The sequence below is a fragment of the Tachypleus tridentatus genome, chromosome 7 (assembly GCF_004210375.1).
Source record: "Tachypleus tridentatus isolate NWPU-2018 chromosome 7, ASM421037v1, whole genome shotgun sequence".
In the NCBI taxonomy this organism is placed as follows: Eukaryota; Metazoa; Arthropoda; class Merostomata; order Xiphosura; family Limulidae; genus Tachypleus; species Tachypleus tridentatus.
In genome coordinates, this window is record NC_134831.1 from 185,311,592 (window position 1) to 185,335,411 (window position 23,820).

General features: G+C 33.4%; 2 protein-coding genes across 3 annotated transcripts in view; one reads left to right on the forward strand and one right to left on the reverse strand.

The window, feature by feature from the left end:
• Pen (karyopherin subunit alpha) overlaps positions 1–12,727 on the reverse strand; it is a 40,775-nt gene extending 28,048 nt beyond the window's left edge. Inside the window, exons 1-5 of one of the 2 annotated variants that reach the window (XM_076516223.1) lie at positions 12,556–12,727; positions 9,265–9,349; positions 4,325–4,453; positions 3,946–4,136; positions 697–869 (exon numbers count right to left, since the gene is read on the reverse strand). In XM_076516223.1, coding sequence (XP_076372338.1) covers positions 697–869; positions 3,946–4,118 — 346 coding nt within the window. In that variant the 5' untranslated portion in view covers positions 4,119–4,136; positions 4,325–4,453; positions 9,265–9,349; positions 12,556–12,727. The remainder of the gene's footprint in view (positions 1–696; positions 870–3,945; positions 4,137–4,324; positions 4,454–9,264; positions 9,350–12,555) is intronic. The other variant, XM_076516224.1, reaches the window with a different exon arrangement.
• Positions 12,728–23,579: 10,852 nt separating this feature from the next.
• Positions 23,580–23,820, forward strand: part of PolZ1 (DNA polymerase zeta catalytic subunit) — a 159,317-nt gene continuing 159,076 nt past the window's right edge. The window contains exon 1 of the mRNA XM_076516228.1: positions 23,580–23,806. The gene's annotated coding sequence lies outside the window, so the exon portion shown is untranslated. The remainder of the gene's footprint in view (positions 23,807–23,820) is intronic.

Below are 23,820 nucleotides of genomic sequence, written 5' to 3' on the forward strand. Positions count from 1 at the left end.
ATTTGTGGAAAGCTACACTTTGTATTTTAATAAGTATCCAATTTTAACTCGTGATGCATTCAACATACCATATGGCACGCAAAAATTTGTTTAGCTACAGTTTGAAACCAGACTTGACAAAACAGCTAAATAAAGTGGCATGGCCTTTCACCCATGATCAGTTGCAATGGGGTTGGAAACTGATCATTTTATTAATAGTACTGAGAATTAGATTTCCTCATATGTACACATGTATGCACACACATGAATAAAGAAGTCTTTACTTAAATATAATTAAATTTATCCAATTTTATTAAGTTAGCATTACACTGAATCAGATTTACATTTTTAAAAACTAATAAATCATTACAGAAGTAGTTTGTTTTCTTCTACAAATTTTGTACAAAGCTCCATAAAATTTACATAACCATAGCTGTACATAGTTTTGACATGACAGACCAGAAGAAAAGCCTCTAATTAACAGCCACTGTAACTTCTTGTCTAACCAAACATTAGGATTTGGCTAACTCTTACTGCACACATGGCCCTGAAATACAAAGTGCATTTTTATGGCAGTGGAAGGTTAACATCAACTCTTAGATTCACAAGATTATACCTAGCCATAAAGGAATGATGAACCAAAAATGGAAATAATTTGAGTACGATTTTTTACACTGCAGTATAAACCACAATAAAAAGGTACAGTAAAGCTACTACCTGCAATATTTCCTAAAGCCCACACAGCCTGCTCACAAACATGAGCATGTGGTGAACACAAGAGTTTGATAAAAAGTGGTACAGCTCCAGCATCCACAACACACCGAGTTTGGTCCGAATTTCCTGATGCTATATTTGTAAGAGCCCAAGCTGCTTCAAACTGGAGAGGGGGGCTGAAAAAACAACATTAATTACAACTCATTTCCACATGCAAGTAAAGTAATATTAAATCTAATTAGTTAAATATCAAATTATGCTCTTATTCAACAATACTATCACCGAGATCATCCCAGGTTAACAGTTACAACAACCTATATTCTTAGAATGTGTTTAATACCTATCCCTCCTTTTTTTCCTCAAGCAACATTGAAACAAATACAAAACTGTTAGTTCACAAAATCTGCATACAAATCTTAATTATCAAAGCAAACCTCAACAACCAAAACAAGAACAGTGCATAAATTAAAAGAATGATCAACACACAGGAAATAATGTGGAATATGATGTGACCTGTGAAAGGTGTTGCTAAATAGCTTAAATGGACCCCTTAAAACAAAAGTACTACACATTTGACTTGTATACATCATGTATAGCTTGCATGCACATTAAACAATGTAGTCGTATTCTATGCAGTTCCTAGTCTAAGGTATCCTATACGACAGAGAAATATTTAAACACTAAATGTCACATTTAGATCCAAATGCACAGTTTAACGAAGGAAATGCAATGTCATTTACGAAGGTTTAACAATGTTGCACTTAACAATGGTCCTTAAAGTATACCAACTTCAACCATCAAGGGTCTGGAGGTCACATTTATCTTAATGCTAACTGTTCCATCGATGAAAAAGCTAGATATCCAGCATACAGCAAGGGTGAGTACGTGTTTATCGTTTAGTCTAACAAATTCAATGCTTTCTGTTGAAACCAAGATTGTTTTGGTATGTCTAACAAGGTGACCAGAAGTTTGTCCACATTTCCTGTCTGAATTTTGTATGTTATTAATTTTGTTGGTTAAGGTAAGCATGCAAGTCACTTCAAAATTACTTTCTCCATCAACTTACTATGGGCATTTAGCAAGGTAATGGGTCTATAGTTGCCAGGATCAGTTATTTTTCTACATTCAAAACAGTGGATAAAAGGTTCAGTTTGTTATTGGAAATGGTATTATTATTATTATATTGAATTTTATTTATGGTATTGTTTAATATGTTTGAAAGTGTCAGGTTTAGATTTAGCTACTAATAGAAGTTTCCCCAGTTATGTTATATAAAAGTTTAATAAGATAATATTCATAGTATTAACAAGTGGTTTAAATGTAACATCACAAGTTTGTAAAGTCATGTCGAGTAATTATTGGTTTGCGAGTTTCTGGAGAAAATTTCCATAATCAGATCAGGATTTATTATTTTGCTAGGGATTATTTCTGCAATATCTTGAATTATAGCATTATTAAATCAGATGCATAACTGATTATTTAGGTTTGGTGTTCATGGGTGCAGTGTCCCTTAAAGGAAGTTCTAGATCCTGTGGTATGTGAAATTGGCACCTAAATGTTAACATGCTCTACAACAAACATGTGGGAATCATTATATAGTAATCTTAAATGATAAAAGCATCAGAAGTGCTTTATGCAGAGTAGAAGTTCCATGCCCAAAACTGCAGTGTAATATCATCCAGGATGGCCTTTAAGATGAGTACATTTGCCAGTCATTTCATTTATAAAGATATAAAACATTTGCATTACATAAGCAGTTACTATAAACAAAAACTGCATGACTGAGGAGAGAAATGACCATAAAATTCAAAAGATTAGACTGATTATGTCCAACAACCATTGGTATTTTAGTGACAAACACTTGTAATGCTTTAAGCATTTTTGGTTTGTTTTGAATTTCGTGCAAAGCTACATTCTGGCTATCTATGTTAGCCATCTCTAATTTAGCAATGTAAGACCAGAGGGAAGGTAGCTAGTCACCACTACACACTGTTAGCTCTTGGATTACCTCTTTCACCACTGAACAGTGGAACTGACTATCACATAATGCCCTCACGGCTGAAAAGACAAACATATTTGGTGTGGCAGGGATTCGAACTCACAACCCTCAGATTATGCGTTGTGTGAGGCACTTCTAACAATATGTTTATGCATTAAGACGTTTCATTAAAGAAGTACAACCTCAAAATAATGGAACTAACTTTAAAAGGAAACTACTGATTCAAAGAACAAAAGATCATATGAAATAATCATTTAAAGTGGTTTGAAAAATAAATTGGTTTAACTTGCATCTTTCATGAAATACAAGTTCACAGCAAAATAACATTTGCTATTTAATTTAGTGATTTTTCTAATAACCTCAACTACACATTGAGCTCTGTAATAATAATAATAATAATAATAACAACAGAAAAAGTAGTAATTAAGCATGAGCCTTGTTCTACTTGTTTAACACTTTCACTACAGGCTGGGAGGAATCCATGAGAGTAATTATGCTATGACTAAAAATTAACATATATATTGATAGTTATGCAACTAATTTTTGAATATAACACTAAAAAAAAAAAAATCATGACATTCACATTTTGACTGAGCCACTCTAAAAGAGTAAACTTTATTTCCATTAGCATGTCCTGAATGGAAGTTAATACCAATTAACTATGGGACCCACAAGTGTTAGATTACACACAAAAATGTGGAAATTTTGAAACTTTTTGTTTAGAGCATAATCAAGTTATTTTAAAACAAAATTATCTACAAATTAAAAAAAAGGTTTTTTCAGTGAGTAAATTAACTAATTAATTCAAAAACAGAAAAACAAAGTTATAATGATATACACTTTTTAACCAAAAAGTTCAATTTTATGCCTGGGCACCAACTGTATCTGTTTTGGACTTTGTACAAAGCTACATTAGGGCTAACTAACCATCCACAAATTACCATTGATAGAATGCTTTTATGGCTAAAAGGGCAAGTAGTTTAGCAAGGCAAAAGATCTGAACCAGCAGCCCTCAGATTGAAGATTAAGCATCCTCACCACCTGGCTACAAATCTTAATTACCAATTTGTATTTCACATCATGTATCTGCATCATATGATAAAACAATTATATAATTTACCAATCTACAAAACAAAATACCTTTCCAGTGAAGCTTCCATAAACATTGTTTTACAGTTATAATTACAACAATGATTAATATCTCCTTTCCAAAGAACTTAATTTTTATTATTTTTCTTTTTACATGAACTTACTTTGAATCGCAAGAAAGAAACCGGACAAAAATTGGAACAACTCCTGCTTGGATAAGAGAATCAATAGGAGGATTTCTTTCCCGAGAGAGAATTTTCCTTGCTGACTGAGCAGCTTGAAAATTTAAAGCCTCATCCTGACTAGATATTCCTTGGACAATTTCTTCCATGGACATAACAGCAACAGAATCAAGCTGAGAATAGTTAACATTCTTTAATAATATTCACAAAAATGAGATAATCTCACTGTCAAGTATTCTAACATAAGTATAACAGAAACCAAAACTAGTTATTGTTCATAAAATCTGTGGATATTTATCTTCTAAAGGTTTAGAAAGTTTGAAAAACAGGAAAGCCCTTTCATTTAATAACAAAAAAGTACCTTGTTTTGTTCAGCAAGGGGGCTAGTTGGATCTTCAGTAAAAGAAACATTTCTTTTCTTCAAAAGGTGTTCATCCTTTTTTTGTTTACGCAGCTCAACATTAGCTTCCGTCCTTCACCGTCTCATCTCCTGCAACATGACTTTACTACTTCAGATAATGCAAGTCACATAATTTAACATATTCAACATCTCACTATTTATACAAGAATTCTAAAGTAAGAATAAAATGACAGATGATAAAAACAGATTAAAATAGGCATTTCCAAAGTATGTGTACTTTAAAATAAAGACATTCTAAAAATAACAGCCAGTAACCTATACACAAATCAGCTTAAACAGAATAAATGTCTTGTTTTATCAGACATATTTAGATAGTCAAGTAATAAATTTAAGGCAAAACTTCCCATAAATTAATGCATCAAAATCTCACAATGTATTCAGCAAACAATTTAATAAACTATGGGAAAAAAGGTGTTATCCACTATACTGTACTACTTCATAACTATGAAGTTATAAAATTGAAGAATATATTACACGAATACAAAATTTTCAGCAATTAGTCATACTTTAAGAATTATTTGTACACATTAAAACAAGATTCTTTTTATTGTTACTAAAACAATGGAAACCTAAAGTATAATACACATACTGTTTACAGCACAAAACAGTCAAATTTGAACTGATTTGTTTGAGTTACATTTATGGTTGTTATAAACTAATCATACAACACTCATCAGTAGTGTTTATTATTTGTTGGAATTCATCTAAACTAAAACTTTTTATAGAAGCATTCTGTTTAGCATAAAACTCCATAATGGCCTACTTGTAGGTGTTCAGTGCAGGGATCATGCCCTGGATTTTATCATCAGCCCTAATATACTAACAGCCAAGTCACTGTTGCATTCATTATACCATGTGACAAACACACAAATTAAAAAGGTTTTTGAATATCTGCCTTTAGATTAAGAAACTAAATAATGTATAGTACTATAATTTGAATTTAAATCTACAGCATGATATCAAACCTAAATTCATAAAATGTATTTGAAATTTTATTGAACTAAGTCAAAGAGATGGCAATATGGTTAAAAAAAAAAAAAAAAGACATGAATTTCCCCCCCTAGCGTGACACGTCATTTTCTCTAGGCATCTTATCTTTATTTTATTCAGTACTCTCCTTCCCAAGTTTATGAAACTGAATTGATTCACTTTAAAATCTTCATTGCTCAGACAAACCATAACTTTTATTATTTATTTATTTATTGTAGCCTTTGTCTGGTTAGAGCTATCCTGCTACTCCCATCCTTCTTTTCAGAATTTATTAATGGCTTTCTTATGTTTAATTACTTATAACCAACAGAAAGCCAAGGTTTTCACCTATCAACTGACACTGTATAATGTGTTCTGAACACAATTGTTTATTTCACTCAGAGTACTACCTTTGTTCTCATGGGAAAGTAAACAAGTATCTTGGAAGAATTCATAAATATTTGAGTTAGAAAGTAGAAAAAAGTGGGATAGTTTTTTTTGCAAACTTATTCTGCTTTGGTGCATTATTTCATTAAATAAAAAATTTAGTACCTTAGTACCATTCATATAAAAAGTAGAATTATGTTATCAACAAGCAACAGCACGAAAAAAGTTTAAGTACCCTATTTCTTATTTTCCATGTTTATTCTTATAAAAATAAAAGTATAAAGTAGGGGTCACAAGATTAGAGAAGGAAAGGCTAGGTAAAATGAGTAGTGTTTCAAAACGTGCACACAAGGATAGCCCAGAGAGAAACTTGTAAGGTAATGTAATATGATAGCAAGGGGCAAGCTGAATATTACTAAGTAACTTACAATTTATAGTAATTAGACACCATTGAAACAAAATTTAATTAACCAGATGTGTACTTTTACTAGTTTAAGGGTACCTTAGGGGGATAACATGAATATAGTTTCAGGTTACAATCTGAAAACATTCTAGAAAGAAAAAGGGTGGTTAAATACATTTCTGTTTTATTTTTGGTAGTTATGATGTAATTCAAAATGTCCAATATTGTAGAGAAAATAGATTATAAAAATATATTTTCACTGAAAAAAAACAAAACCACCATCTGGAATGTATTTAGGAGATTTTAGGGACTACACAAAAGCCCATGTTAAGAGAGTTAATGTACCTTCACAAAATTTGGCAAATTTTCAGTGAACATTACAAAACCTCTTGAAGACAAAAATCTGATTTTTTTAAAATAAGTATTTTTACCAAAGCTTTGTCTACATTTACATGGTATCAATGTTGACTGTTCTGAGTGCAAAGTAATTCATGTTATGATTAATATTATTTAAATGATCCAATTTTCAAATTTATTTACATAATCCTTAAAACCTTAATACCAAATGTTATTTTTCAGTGAACTATTTGTTATTGTTTACAACTTTATTCAGGTCCTATCCATCTGAACAAAACTATTAACCACAATAATAAAAGAAATCATTCTGAACTATCATCTTTGCTTTCTGGAAAGACTGCAAGTTTTAACAGGAAACCACAACTGCTTATCCAAAGTAACTAATAAGTAGAAACAGATGTATTCTATAAACAAAGTAAATTGTTTTACTGCCCTTTGAATATGACTAATTATTAATCTTCCTATACAAGTTATAAATCACTGAATACAGAACTGGCATTATTGTAGGAAGTAACACAGAGTGCTCACACGCATATCTTGCAAAATTAAATTTTTTATTTCACCTAAAATAAAATAACTTTAATATTTATGTTTTAGTTCACACCATAATAAGGAATACACATGAAAAACAAATGTAGTACTTAAGTAGGCTTTTTTACTTGAGTGTCAATGAAACTAAAATGTATTGTTACTTTCATGGTACAACCATACTAAATAATGTGATATTCAATTAAAAAGTGTACTTAATAGTAAAGAACAGTAACAAGTGAAAAGCAGTCAATTTCCTGCAAATAAAATTTTTCTGGTCTTCTAACTATGCAACAAGTCACTAAAAATTCAGGTAAACTCCTTTGCATCTCATGTGATAATTTTTAACCTGGAAGAAAAACAGACTATCTGTATGGAAAAAACACAATATAAAAAAAACATTTGATAGATCAACACTTTAGCTTTATAGTATTTATAAATAATACAATATTAAACAGAAAACTACTGGCAATTTATGAAACAGAACAGGTAGATGTGATTTTCTAGTTTATACCTCTGGTGGTGTGGTAAATAATTTACAGACAAGCAAAGACCTAGAGTTAAATGTCAATTTTGATACTAGGGAAAATTAGTAATTTTGTAAACACATTTTCTTATAACAGTAGAAACTTAAAATATAAAGAATATTCAAATTTGTTTTATTAACTACAACTTTGTTTATACATACTGACCAAGTAGTTTCAATTTTGAAAGTAACTCCATAGAATGTTGTGGCATGTACACTATCTACCTGATGCAAGAGTTTAATGAAAGTGAAGCAAGCTTTACTGAAAAGTATGTAAATAATATTAATTTTACAACTTATGATACAATGTTCATAGCCATAAAGTGTCTTCAACCCTATTCACACAGGCAAGAGAATTACTATAAAATTGACAGTTTACTTTGTCTAACTCCATGAAATTTGGAAAACCTTTACTATTGATTACAAGTCTTTAGTACACAATTATGACAAAATTCTTAAATATTTTTATTAAAATGACTTGTCCATGAACAAAAGTCTGAATGTTGAGAAGTTTATGTTAAGGCTGATTTTCATGTTACTGGTAATACATTTCTATCATTTTTCAGTTTAAATTTATTTGCATAACCTCAAAAAATTAAAAAAGGAAACCAATTGGCTTTTCAGTAAAGTTTTTTTAATCTTATTTTTCTCTACATGAACTTTTGATTTCAACCTTGTAACCATCGCAAAAACAATAAATCTAGATTCCTTTAATTTTTAGAACAGTTTAAAGCTCATAACAGTTTACACTTCTTATCCAATTCTACTGTTTTATTACTTTAGAGCAATGTAATTAAAACATTTTACATTAAAATGATTTAAATTACAAGGACAAATGCAGAGTTTCAGTCAACATAGTAAATTACTTGAAAGAATCTCATGGATGACCCCCCCCTTTATTATCTAACCTAACAGGATTTTTTTTAAAGTTACTTTTATATCAACAAATACAAAATGTATGTAAAAACAAGCAATTTATCATTTATTTTGCTTTTTTGCTACCAGCCCATTAATAAAGTCTAAAGCCTAGTTTAAGAAACAAAAACTAGTACAATATATTTAAAATATGCATTCAAGAACATAAAATTAATACTCAAAGATAATGTCCCATAACTAATAACTCAACTGGCTTTGTAACTAATACACAAGTACCTTAATATATTCCATTAGATACTTGATCACAACTCAGTGATAGCAGCTTAAGTTATAGCTGAAGTAATTGAAAAATCTCTACTGAAAACAAGGTAACATTACACATTATTCACTAAAGTTAGAACTCCTCCTTTGTTATAAATCATGAAATAGCAAATGTGAAAAAAGATGTAATAAACGAATCTGGCAAGTGGACCAAACATTCTAATTGTCTGAAAAAACATTAAAACTATAAAATTAGAATATCCCTTAATAACACCTATGCTATTATTAATTTACACTAAGCTCAGAATAGAGTGAAATGAAAAAATGGGCAAGTGCAAACAAATGTCACTAATACCTCAGGAGATTGAGAATTTGTAAATTAAAAGTTTATATAATTTATTAACCATGTTTTGATGCCAATTTGAATGTGTTGGTAATATAGCAGTTTTTTTTCAATTTTTAGTGCAACTAAAATGGCATGCACACTGATCTACTAGTAATAAGTAGCTCATGTTATTTTTCAACATACCTTTAATTAATGAACAAAACGAAAACAGTAGGTTTAATAAATACCTCAACATCTTTTCCCCTATTCTTAAAGTGCTTCAACCGATTGTCTTGGCAAGGCATTTGGGTCCAATATAAATCACACTTTCACCTGAAATAGTATATTGTAAGTACACATGTACTTGTAACAAAGGTTGCAATATAGCAATTAAAACAAATCACATATTGACAGGAAAACCCTAATTATTTTACATCAACATTACAACAACCTGAAAGAGAAGTCCGAGGTATTTATGAGTGACCTATACAATGCAATTATAACTTCTTCAGACTTGAATTCAATATTTCCATAGCTAAAAACTAAAATCCTATTTGCCCTACCACAAGCAACAGCATACTGCTTGCATAGCTTTAGAGACTGATGAACTATTACACCAAGATCCCTTTCTTCCACAACACTGTTAAGGTTATTCCCACCTAACTTACACGTGTAATTCAAATTATAATAACCCACAAATATTATCTTCCATTTATTCTAATTAAAACATCTGTCATTCATTTGTCCAATTTACTGAATGATCTAAATCCTTTTGTAAATCTGCAGCATCCTCTTCACAGCTAGCAACACCCAAGACAAGACCTACATATCTGCAGTTTTAAATATTGTATTGACCATTCATTTACCTATATCATTCACGTACATTAAAAATGGTAATGGTCCTACAACTGAGTGCTGAGTTGCTCCACTTATCCAAGTTTGATTGAGCTCCATTTGTAACAACCCTCTGCTTTTTTCCATCCAGCCACTCTTCTACTCAATTTACCAACTTTTCTCCCCCAACTATAAAGATAATTTTTAACAAGTCTTTTATGAAGCACCTTGTCAAATGCTTTCAGAAAATCCAGATACACCAACTCTACTTTCTTACCCCCATCTACATAATCATTAATCTTTTCAAACAATGTTGGAAGATTTGCAAAGTAAAGTTTTCCCTCAAACCACGTTGACTATCCAATAAAATTCTAACCTTGGTTGAATAACATTGCAAAGCATCTCTTATCACTTTCCAAAACTATTCCCCACAACTGATAAACTATTGAGTCTACAAATCACTGGGACAATTTTTATTACCTCCCTTGAAAAGATAAGTTACATTACCTAGCTTCCAATCCTCTTACCTGTCCACTATTCTGATAAAAAAACTGAACTGATAAAAGATTAGTAAGTAGTTCACATGTCCAATCTAATTTCCTTCAAAATCCTAGGAGAGATATATGGCACAGGAGCCTTATTCTTTTAAATTTACCAATTCATTTCTCATTCAGCTCAGAATTAACACAGTCATCTTGTACAATCCAGTTTCTACCTATCAACTGTTCTAGAAGCAAAATGCTGCTTAAAATATTCTTTAGTAAAAACTAAAGAAAATGCAACATTTAGTAACCCAGCCATCTCTCAATCCTTAGAGACCTGCCTTTCTTTAAAATTCTCTCCAAGTATACTACACTCATCTTAACATCTTGTTTATCCATAATATAAAGAAATCTTTACAGTTATTTTTACATTTTCAGCCAACCTACCCTCACACATCCTTTTTGATGTCCTAATTTCCCCTTTCACCAATTTTCTTGATCTTCAAGTCTCCTGTCATACAAGTCAATTTAAATTTATGGTCATTTCTTTAGCTTTATCGCATTCTTTGTGAACCAACATATTTTGTTGTTTGTTGTTTTTTTTTGCAGCTACCCTTTTCTTTATACAAAGAATATTTTAATATTTAAAAATTTATCTTCAAAACTTTTCCACATCTGATTAGTGTCTCCAATAATTCACCTGCCCAATTCACAACAGATAATTCTTGTTGCATCCCTTCATAGCAAAACATTGAACCTTGACCACTTGCACAAGGATATTCTCCAATTTCCACCCTCTCAATTATTTCTATATTTGAATTTAAGAATAAATAAAAAATGGCAATTTCTAGTAGGTTCCTTCACTATCTGGTAAAGAAAGTCATCTTGAAAAACCTTTCCCTCTCAAAGTTAATTCTGGACATTATTCCTGATCAAATTATGTTTTTTTTTTTTTTTTTTAACAGCCTTCATTAATCCCTTGTACTTATTAATTAGCATCTCTAACCTATTATTAACACCTATATGCATATAAAAACTGTATCTCTGCTAGTTCCCTGTCAATTATATCCTCCACCTGTGCACTTGGACAGTATCATCTGATTACTTTCTCCCTATTTACCTACAGTCTATCACCTACATGCCTGATCAAGGAATTAATTACCTGTAACTATAACCTACTTATTCACATTTTTGTGCATTTAGTTTTTCTTCCCTCCAATACCTTCTTGTCTACAGAAACCAAGGGACAAAACTTGTTGCTCACCATAATAGACAACACATACTAATGATGCATGCAATGAATTTACTCATTGTTTATAACTGCAGCATGGCTATGCTGTTGTAAATTGCATCCAAAATAAAAGCTGAGCATCATGAATTTAAAAGAAATAAAGGTTTTATCAAAACTAAATAGGTAAGTTCATGTAACAAAACAAGCTAGTAGGGGTAGACATGCAGTTTGATGGACAGGACTATAAACTAATATCTTGTACTCAAACCAAATGTTTGTTAGAAAGACATAAAATTAGTATCCAAAACATACGAATTAAAATCTCCAGTACAACCAAAAACTTCAAGAGAAGGCTTCCAAACTCTGTATTTGCAACCATTATTGAAAGATAATGTTATTCCACAAGTAATCAATTTTCAGTATTACGTCATTTTTTTATAAAAATAAAAAATGAAAGAAAACTATTGTTTTTATTTCATCCCCCATGACTTGTGTAACGTTTAACAGAGTTTAAATGTTGTTAGCCTACCGTTCTCATATTTAAACATGGTACGATGTCAAACTGAAAAAAAATCTACAATTTCTTTCAACACTGAAAAAACAAACCATCTTTTGTTAACAAGGTATTTTCTCTTAAAAATTTATGTACAAAAACAACAAACTTTCTTCTTCGGTAAGCCAATAAAAAGTTAGATGCCATACGTCCTGTACTTGCCTAATGATACAAATACCTTCATAAAATATCTTCTCACCATTATTCAGTATATAACGCGAATTCACAACAGAGTCGCAAATACAATTGAAAAACCTAGCAACATATATTTTCTCAAATTTAAAATTGGATTATGACAGTTATAAACAAGTAGTATCATTGAAGTAGCTGAGAGACTAATTTACATACTATAAAATGTCAACTTATGGTGCAAGTAAAATGAACCAGAAAAAGAATTACATGCAAAATTTTCCAAACATACAAAATACAATAAACTTACCTTAATAAACGAAAATTATAGAAAATTCTATTACCTAGGTAATGCCCCGTTTGCCTCTACCTCTAAGCCTAATTTGATAACTTTTATTTTCAATCAACAATACTAACTACGAGAAATGAAAACAACCGCTTAAACCAACTTTTGACGGAATTTAGAGTTTAACAACTTGTTTGCTGATTGGTTGTTTGATTTGTGACGTTTTAGAAATTCAAATATTTGAATATTGGCTAAACGTTCTGAGGACACAAAAGCCAGTTTGGGAAATCAAAACTTGAGTTTTAAATTCGAATGTAACTAATTTAACTTATTTAAACATTATATATCCCAAAAGTAATTTTACGCTATAATTTATTATAATTCTGTTTTATTGGACGATACGAATTCCTATATTTGACAAAATTAAGCTCTTTCATACATATATACAAACATGCATCGCTTTAAATATAACTAAATATAAGAAAGCTTAAATAACAAATATACCTGAAAATTTGAAAAATATTAATGGGAATACTGATTAAATTAAAAACAAATCGTTACAGTGTTTGAAGGAAATATTCTTCTTCAGCTAATTATTTAATTAGTTGTTTGTTTCTAAACTTTCACGTAATATTAGACCCTGCTGTGAGAGGGGGTGGCCCGGCATGACCAAGCGTGTTAAGGCGTGCGACTCGTAATCTGAGGGTCGCGGGTTCGCATCCCCGTTGTACCAAGCATGCTCGCCTTTTCAGGCGTGGAGGCTTTACAATGTGACGGTATCTCCCACTATTCGTTGGTAAAAGAGTAGCTCAAGAGTTGGCAGTGTGTGATGATGACTATCTGCCTTCCCTCTAGTCTTACACTGCTAAATTAGGGACGGCTAGCACAGATAGCCCTCGAGTAGCTTTGTGCGAAATTTAAAAAAAACACAACAAATCAATCAGGGGTTCGATTCCCCTCGTTGAGCTCAGCAGATAGCACGATGTGATTTTGCTATAATAACACACACACATGCGATATTATTTAAAGTGTTTCATTCTTTATTTCTTTTCCTCCTAGTGCAAAGTTATATTAAATCTGTCCCCCATGGTGAATCGAAACCTGCATTTTAGTGTTGCAGTTCATAAACTTCTCGCTGACCCAGTGATGTACTACAAAAGGGGACATCTGCGCAATGCCATCCTTAATTTTGAATCATCAGTTCTTAGGATACCTTTATTTCACCAACGGTAACTGTTATATTTTACCCATGACCCAAATTGCGGAACTTCGTTTTTGCGGTAGTAGGAGACAAAGTTCGATTTCACGATTGTACAGTATATCTTTAATATCTACTTCATGTTAAATCGTTTTTTGAAGTTCTAAGTTGGAACATACTTTTTCCAGTTGAGGTCATGTGCTAAATTCAGCCTGAAATGTTCCTTTCCTTATATTGTCTGTACCATACAGTTCAGAATGTTATCTGTTATACTAAAGATGAGTTGTGCTTTATTTTACTTTATGGATTCTCAGATTTTTGCAAACCATACAAGTAACAAGGTAATTCTGGGGAAAGAAGGGAGTTTATATTATTTTAATATAAGTTTCAGTAACATAACATAATGTTCAGGGACAACAAAGGGCTTGTTGGACCATCTCGGCTGTTCCATCCTCTAATCCAAATTAAAACTGTTAAATAAAAAACTTAAAGCCAACCCTTATAATTCATATATCTATCAAGATTTTTTATTTAAATACACTCAAATGTACCGGCTCCACAACATCCGAAGGCAACCCGCTTCATAAGCCTACTGCCCTCTTTGACAAATACAAGAAAACAGCTTCTACCTTACCTAAATCTGTATTTGTGTCCCTTGTTTCTATAATTCTCACTGTTAAGTATGAAAAATGTAGATGCATCAACATTATCAATTCCTTTTACAATCTTAAACAATTCAATAAGATCTCTTATAACTCGTTTTTTTAAGAAAAACAATTTTAAGGATTTTAATCTCTCCTCATATGACAACTCTTCCATTACATTTACCATTTTAATAACCCTTTTTGAACTCTTTCCATCATTTCATTGTCTTTCCTAAGATAAGGAGCCGAAAACTGAACGCAACACTCTGAATGTGGTCTAACTAATGACCTATACAATGGAAGTATAACCTTCTTATATTTGTATTCAATATTTATATGGATACAACCAAAAATCCTATTTGTCCTACCACTAGCAGCAGCACACTTTTATCGAGCAGTTATTTTATATATGCTATTTTTTTCCTTTCAGTGCAAAATTATTTTAGGGTTATTATTTCATAAAAAACTTTTAAAATAACAATATGTTTATGTTTTATTGTAGTGCTCTGCGACACACCAATCTGTCGTTACTCTTAATTTAAGACGGGTTTGCTTCTTCATCTATTGTAATGGCCCGGCATGGCCAAGCGTGTTAAGGCGTGCGACTCGTAATCTGAGGGTCGCGGGTTCGAATCCCCGCCGCACAAAACATGCTCGCTCTTTTAGCCATGGGGGCGTTATAATGTGACGATCAATCCCATTATTCGTTGGTAAAAGAGTAGCCCAAGAGTTGGCGGTGGGTGGTGATGACTATCTGCCTTCCCCGTAGTCTTACACTGCTAAATTAGGGACGGCTAGCATAGATAGCCCTCGAGTAGCTTTGTGCGAAATTCAAAAACAAACAAACAAATTTTCCCAATTTAACAATGAAATACTATATGGAAGACAGCTAGTCATCACCATCCACCATCCATGTTTGGGCTACTCTTTTACCAAAGAGTAGTAGAATTGACCAATCGGCACATTATAACACCCTTACGGCTGAAAGGATGAGCATGTTTTATGGGATGAGAATTCGAATCAACTCCTCTCAAACTGTAAGTCAAGAACCCCAAGCACCTGGCCATTACCCAAAACAAAGTAATACTAAACTTCTAGATAACAGAGTCTGAGTAAATTGTGATAATAAATGAAATAACAAGATTGGAAACAAAAACGAAATTACTGCAAGAGTTGATGAAGGAAATACTGTGGAGTTGGTTTAATTTGATTTCCAGAAAATGTTTGATAAGGTACCTTGCAAAAGGCTCCTTGCAAAAATGAAATCTGTGGATGTGGAGAGAAATGTTATCAAATTGGATTGAAAATTGGTTGAAAAGTAGAAATCAGAAAGTAAAATAAATGGAGCTTGATCTGACTGAATCACAGTTACAAGCAATGTACCTCAAGGCTCTGTGTTGGGTCCTTTGCTGTTTGGGATTTATATTAATGATTGACTCTGAAATGACTAATAAAATATTGAAGTTTCCAAATGGCATTAAGATTTTTGGCGTGACCAGCTATATCAAAGATGCTACATTCTTACAGGGAAATTTAAATCATTTGATGCATTGGGTGAACACATGGCAGATGATGTTTAACTATTTAAAATGTAAGGTGATGCATGTAGATTTTCACAGTTCAAATTATTGTTATGATTCAAATAGGAATACATTAAATACTGTGATTAAAGAAAGAGATCTAAACAGCGTGTTGTAGCTAGTAATAGAACTAGTGAAATTTTGGGTAGCATTTGTAGAATTATTGAATAGAAGACAATAGATATTATTGTTTCACTGCATAGATCACTTATAAGACCTCATTTAGAGCACCGTGTACGGTTTTGGGCTCTCTTTTTCAAGGAAGATATTGAATTGTTGGAAAAGATTCAGAGAAGAACCATAAGGATAATACTTTGGATGGTGGGATTGTCCAATGAGGAAAGAATAAAATATCTAAACTTATTTTATAAGACGAGAAGAGTTAGAGGAGATTTGATTGCAATGTTTAAAATTATTAGAGATATTGATAATAAAGATCTGTCAAAGGTTTTTGTGTTTAACAGCGAAACAATAGGACAAGAGGTAATAAATTCAATCTTTGGCAGCATAGGAGTCGTCTGCAGCTCAGACAGTATTACTTTTCAAACAGGGTGGTTGGTTTTTGGAATTATCTGCCTTCAAGGGTGATGGAAGCAGAAAATTTAACTGGCTTTAGGAAAATGTTGTATGAAAACATTAATAGTAAAAAGTGGTTATAGTTAAAAGTTGGAAGGGACATCCTTGATGAACTAATAAACTTATTTTTCCCTTGAAAATTTGATGAACTGAACTGGACAGTGATGTTTGTTCGTGATGTCAAACTGATTATTTGTATGTCCTCTAAGGTCGCAGTTGGTTAAACGTCATTGAGATACAGCCCCTTCATTTACCTCACTTCTCTTAACTGCAGACTTTGTTGGTGCTAGAAATAATTATGGTATCTATCCTACTAAAGTGCTCTGAAGCTGATATTCTTATGGTGTTGGATACAAGCAAGTTCTCAATAACTGAAGCTTTTCGGTCCTTGTCCTTTTGCACTGAAACAATTCATCCAGAGCCCAGCCAACAGTCTAGCAACTGAATTCAGATCCAGCAGTATTTCTCTTTGTTTGGAGTCTACTGGTCATATCAAAAATTAGTGCACATCTAATGTTGCTGTCGTGAGATGGTTTGTATTGCTGACTGGACATTTGACAGATGGCTTTTGGTGCTTGATGAATTACTAAAATTCCCTCTTCACTGAAGTTGAGAAAGTTGTAATGAATATCTTTGGCTTCTAAACAGCCTGTAATGCTGGTTCTACCAGTCCAACGAGCTTCTTCATTCCTGGTACAACTACATCAAAGGTGGGCTTGGCATCTACTAGTTGATCTATGATTTATAAGGTCTGTCTGGTCCCTGGTGATCTCTGGGTTACACCAAAAGTAAAGCAGCAAGGTCCTTTACATGAGGTGCATTGATAAGAAATGAATCTTTGTTCATGGGTTTAACCTTGTCAAAGGTGAAGCCAGCTCATGAATCTTAGGATCAGCCTCGAATGTAAAGTGTTTGGCAAAGAGAAAGTGTCAAAAGCATACTGATGTTCAATTTCCATCTCAGTTAAAGAATAGAGTCTTCACCACACAATATGAGAAAACAAACACTGGCTAGATGAAGACAGGATAGACAAATTGATCAACAGCATGATATTCAATAACAAAGGAGTTACCTTTGTTAAAAGGAAGAAATAGCAACATCTGCTAAGTTACAGCATCTATAGCCATAAAACAACACACTAAAGCACAGAACACAACATGATTATACACCAGCGAATAATGATTTTGTTGAATTAGTACCTCGTTAGTTCATATATGTTTTGTTTTTTAAGTTTAGCTCAAAGCTACCCAAGGGCTATCTGCTCTAACCGTCCCTAACTTAACAGTGTAAGATTAGAGAGAAGGCAGCTAGTCATCACCCCCCCCGCCAATTCTTGAGCTATCTTTTACCAACAAATAGTGGGATTGACTGTCACATTATAATGCCCTCACGGCTGAAAGAGCCAGCATGTTTGATGTGACGGAGATTCGAACTTGCGACCCTCGGATTACGAGTCGAATGCCTTAACCACCAGGCTATGCCAGGCGTTGATGAAGATAGTCTTAAGCACCTTTACCCTGTGAATGTATACATATATAAGAAATAAAAACAGACCACTAAATTATTAAACTAAAGCGCACATTAGTTTTAGACTTAATTAAGAAACATTGTAGGGTATTTATGTAATTGTTCTTGATTTAAACCTATAACTACTGAAAGTGTAAAAGATTATGGAACTTTTGAAATAAGTAGTATCGTTTCACAAATGCATATGCAGATAATATATGGGCACTGAGAAGAGCCGGAATAAGTGCAGTTTATTCTGGCCCTCATGTAGTATTTATAAATTCAGAAGCTGTATATTAACACAAAGGAGAGAGGAAGAGGTCGAAAGAAACTGGCCCTCCCTGTTCTTTTTACTAAAACACGGACAAAGAAAAAGTGATGGTTTTCTTTAGACTATGTTAATTAAAATTTTGAACAATGGACAAAGTTTAACATACTGTGAGTAACGCAATAACAACGTAACAAGGTTTATTACCTAGGATTCAGTAACAGTGCAAACAAAATAACAATTCCAAAGAGGGAGAAAGAGGCCTACTCTGAATCTGACCATCCTTCGTCCAACACATAGACGGAATCCCAGTGAAAATAAATAGTATGGTTTTCTATTCTGAATTTTAAGACATCAACTGGGGATTCGAGGCACTGTCAAATAGAATCACTGCAGACAGTGAAGATCTGGGATGTTGTGAGCTGAGCACCCACATCTCGCTCTCCTAATTTCTATTCTATATCTGTTACTACTCCTTTATTTTATTTCTTTATGTGAGACTGGCGAATGGAGGTTATGACTGATAGACAGTGTATCCTCACCGCAAAGTGTATCCTATTTTTGCAGTCACCTCCAAAACCTAAGGTACATTTTATATCCCACATTATAGCTGGTACAATGGGATATTTTTAATTAGTGCAGCGCTTATTGTTTATTATTTTTTATTCATTTTCCTTTCGGCTTGTTTTTAAATTATAACAAAGTAATAAATATATATATATATATATTGCCCGACTGAGGCCAAGAACGTTTCTATAAACTACGAGAGTTATGATGTAACAATACTTACTTAACGCAACGAGACAAAATCAGTAAGTTCAGATAACAAGACATATTCACGAAGTAAATCTGTCATATAGATCACTTCTAAAAATAACTTTGTTTAACACTCGAGCTCTCTAAACAATCTAAATCATAACGTACACATTAAAGTTTAAAATTAAATTGAACAGTCAACTATAATCAACATTACCCATTTATAACGTAATAAAATGTTTATCCTTTATAGATCCATTTAAGTATTTTGTTTGTTTTTGAATTTATCGTAAAGCTACACGAGGTCTATCTGCACTAGCCGCCCCTAATTTAGCAGTGTAAGACTAGAGGGAAGGCAGCTAGTCATCATCACACACTGCCAACTCTTGAGCTACTCTTTTACCAACGAATAGTGGGAGATACCGTCACATTGTAAAGCCTCCACGCCTGAAAAGGCGAGCATGCTTGGTACAACGGGGAATCGAACCCGCGACCCTCAAAGTACGAGTAGAACGCCTTAACCCACCTGGCCATGTGGGACAGTCGTAACTCTACCGACTTCAGCACGAAAACATGTGTTTCTATTCCTCTCTGTGGATACAGAAGATAGTTCAATTTGTTTTTGTTCTAAAATACAAAAACAACTTCGATTTTGACCTGGGATGATTTGGTAATTAGAATGCTCAACTTGCAATATGTGGGTGGCAGTCTGGAATATCCATCAATAAACATGCTTACCCCTTTCAGCCGTGGGGGCGTTATAAATGACAGATAACCCTACTATTCATTAGTAAAAGAGTAGCTCAAGAGTTGGTTGTAGTTGATGTTGACTAGCTGCCCTCTCTCTCTGTAGTCTATCACTGCTATATCAGAAGTAATTAGTACAGATATCCATCAAATAGTTTTGTGCGAAACCGAAAAACAACCCAAAATTTTCAAAGAAAACATTTTCCACCATATTTTCACAATGTGTGCAATGGAGGATCAAAACTACGTTTCAAGAAATAATAGAACTCACCTCCTCCTGATAAAGTAAGTTCTCCATCAGAATAATAACTATGAAGGAAAAAATAACTTTAAAAGACACGAACAGTATTTACAAAATTATTCTAATCCCTTTAAAAGGGGGGTAGTCTAACTGAGTAAGAAAATCTGAAAACAAAAAATATACTTTAATACAGTTTAAATGTAATAATATCATTTATAAAGTACCTACACCCTTCTAGAAAGGCCCGGCACGGCCAAGTGGGCTAAGACGTTCGACTCGTAATCTGAGGTTCGCGGGTTCGAATCCCCGTCACACCAAACATGCTCGCCCTTTCAGCCGTGGGGGCGTTATAATGTGACGGTCAATCCCACTATTCGCTGGTAAAAGAGCAGCCCAAAAGTTGGCGGGGGGTGGTGATAATTAGCTGCCTTTCCTCTAGTCTTATATTGCTAAATTAGGAACGGCTAGCGCGAAATTCAAAACAAACCAAACCCTTCTACAAAGGTACGTCTATTAAATTGTGCATAACTGTAAGAAAAATAAAATGAAACCCCTTTAACAATGAAACTCAATAAATAAATAAATCGATATTTATCAATGATAACACTTAAATACAAGATAAAACAAAGATAAAACGTATTACAAATCATCAGATTCTTTATCACTGAAATACAGCATACATGAACCAAAATTTTTAAAACAAATATTACACTTGACATATAATAGCATTCAGATAGAGAAAACACAAAAATAACCTTTAAAATACTAATTTACACAAAATACCACTATATTTATACAATTACATAGAATGAACTGTTTATAAAGAAATTCAAAACCTTTCTCTAAAGTTACGGTACATAGAAGCAAAACACAACCACAGAAAGATAATTACGTCACCAAACAAAAAATGTACAACAGAATTCAACTTACATAAAAAAGAAAAACTTTTCAAAAAATGAAGTGAATGTAGAGATGGATGATTTCAATCCTTCGAAAACAAAAACACCAAAATTAGCTTTATGGATGGCCTTAAAATATTTCATTTCTTCCATCAAGTCTTCTGACACATCAGGTATACACCTGGCAACAAACTCCATTGTTTTTCAATGTAGATCTTTTTTCTGATATATCTAGACTTGTCAAAAATTTTTACTAATATCAATGGCTACTCTATCTTAAAGTGAGCCCAATAACAGCAGAAGCTGTGAGATTATAAAATATGTTTTATTTGAATTTTGTACCCTCTACAGGCCTATTCCTTCACAATTAGGCAAGGGGTTAACTTTATTTTGATCGTGAAAATACTCTTGAACTGTTTTTATTTTGCAGTCGGTTATGAAAGAAGATTCACATAATTTGTAATCAATTTAGCTTTATTAAGAATCGAGCTCCAATGTTCACACAATATATTCTAATCAATCAGTGTTACTCACTTCATTATCAATGGTAACTTTATTTGCCTGTAATACTTGATTGCGTTGATCAATGATCGCAAGTATCTTTAACTAGATTTCATCCATGATAACAAAATATTTTGCTGCACGTTTAGCTTCTAAAATAATGTGATGTACATGTTAAACATAGGTTACTATGAATTCATTCTGTGATTCACCTGAAAATTAGTGGTGTTAGGGACTGAGAATTTAAAACTCTTTCTATATACTTCCTTAGAACCAATTATTCAATTCAATCCGTCGCCACCTTTCACATCACACATGTCAAGAAATTTCCACAACAGAAAGGAACCTTCAAAGGCATATCTATACAGAATACACAAGCCGAGAAAGCTGAACCCACAGACAAATTCACTCAGACCCCACATAGCAAAAAGAACACACTGAAGACTCAATCCATACAGACTCAAGTTTCACTAGATCACGATCCAACAGCCACTGACTCTTTCCAAACGTTGAACTGCGAAAAAAAGACTCGTGTCTCACAGAAAACCCAGACAGAAAAACAGCCTGCGTGCGTCTTTCATAGGTTACTTCATCCTTTTTCAGACAGTTTCATTCACGTGATGAACATATGACTGGTATCGAATTACACCAACATTCCTTCTTCCATACTAATATAAATTAACTTCAGAAGACGACCATATCTTGTAAGAAGACTACAACCAGACTTTCCCAGCTTTACCACCTACTTCTCACCAGCCTAGTTAATTAAAGATGTTCACTTATATCAATGTGTATTAACCTTGCATATACGTAACAACTATTAACTTGGTGTTTTTGTTCTGCCCGGTCAAAGTAATTTTATTTGACGCCGTGACCGCTAAAATCCGTTTCATCGGGTACTCCTGATCCCCTCACAGCCAAATTTTTGTCTTGAATTTTTGGACCGTGTAGTCCCATCTCTAGTTTAACCTTATTTGAATTTAAATTTTTATTCATTGACAAATTTTAAATTGTTAATTTTAAAAATTACATGACATTACATATCAGTAATATTCCAGGAACTCGCTAATTCTATCACAGTCGGCCTAGCATGGCAGGTGGTTAAAGCACTCGACTCATAATCTTAAGGTCACGGGTTCGAATCCCCGTCACATCAAACATGCTTGTCCTTTCAGCCCTTGAGGCGTTATAATATTACGGTCAATCCCACTATTCGTTGGTAACAAAAGTAGCCCAAGAGTTGATGGTGATGACTAGCTGCCTTCATTCTAGTCTTACACTTCTAAATTAGGGGCGACTAGTGCAGATAGCTCTCGCGTAGCTTTGTGCGAAATAAAAAAAAAACCAACAAACACAAAAACAAACCGTTTGAAAAGCTGCGTACGCAGACAAAACGTAACATTTACTTCTTTTGTGGGGCCTGGCATGACCTAGCGCGTTAAGGCGTGCACTTCGTAATCTGAGGGTCGCGGGTTCGCGCCCGAGTCGCGCCAAAACATGCTCGCCCTCCCAACCGTGGGGGCGTTATAATATGACGGTCAATCCCACTTTTCGTTGGTAAAAGAGTAGCCCAAGAGTTGGCGGTGGGTGGTGATGACTATCTGCCTTCCCTCTAGTCTTACACTGCTAAATTAGGGACGGCTAGCACAGATAGTCCTCGAGTAGCTTTGTGCGAAATTCCAAAAAAAAACAAACTTCTTTTGTGGTCCGACATGGCCAGGTGGTTAAGGCATTCGACTCGTAATCTGAGAGTCGTGGGTTTGAATTCCCGTCACACCAAACATGCTCGCCCTTTCAGCTGTGGGGGCCTTATGATGTTATGGTTAATCCCACTATTCGTTGGTGAAAGAGTAGCCTAAGAGTTGGCGGTGAGTGGTGATGACTAGCTGCCTTCCCTCTAGTCTTACACTGCTAAATAAGGGACGGCTAGTGCAGATAGCCCTTGAATAGCTTTGCGCGAAATTTAAAAAAATAAAGATGAGCCTTTTTTAAACTAAAAACAATCAAACAAATTCCGTAAATTGAGTAATCTGATGCTTATTCACAGTGTATTAGATGAACACGCATCAGAACAGAATCACGGATTAAATTGTTCCAGCAGATGTAGTGGTGCGTCTTATTTTCATCAAAGTTTGTATTAGTAAGGGGTTCAGAAAGCATTTTAAAAAAGTAAATATGGGGGATACCTACGGAAGGGGATTAACGAAGCAACTTGTTGAAATGGTTGGGAGGATATGACAGTACGACATATTTCTGTCGTATTTCGTATCATGATAGATGTGAAGATGATTTCTTTTAATTTAAATGACGGCTTATTTCTGAACAAGACCAATTTATGTTTGAATATTGTCCGTAGAAGGTACGTACGTGGGT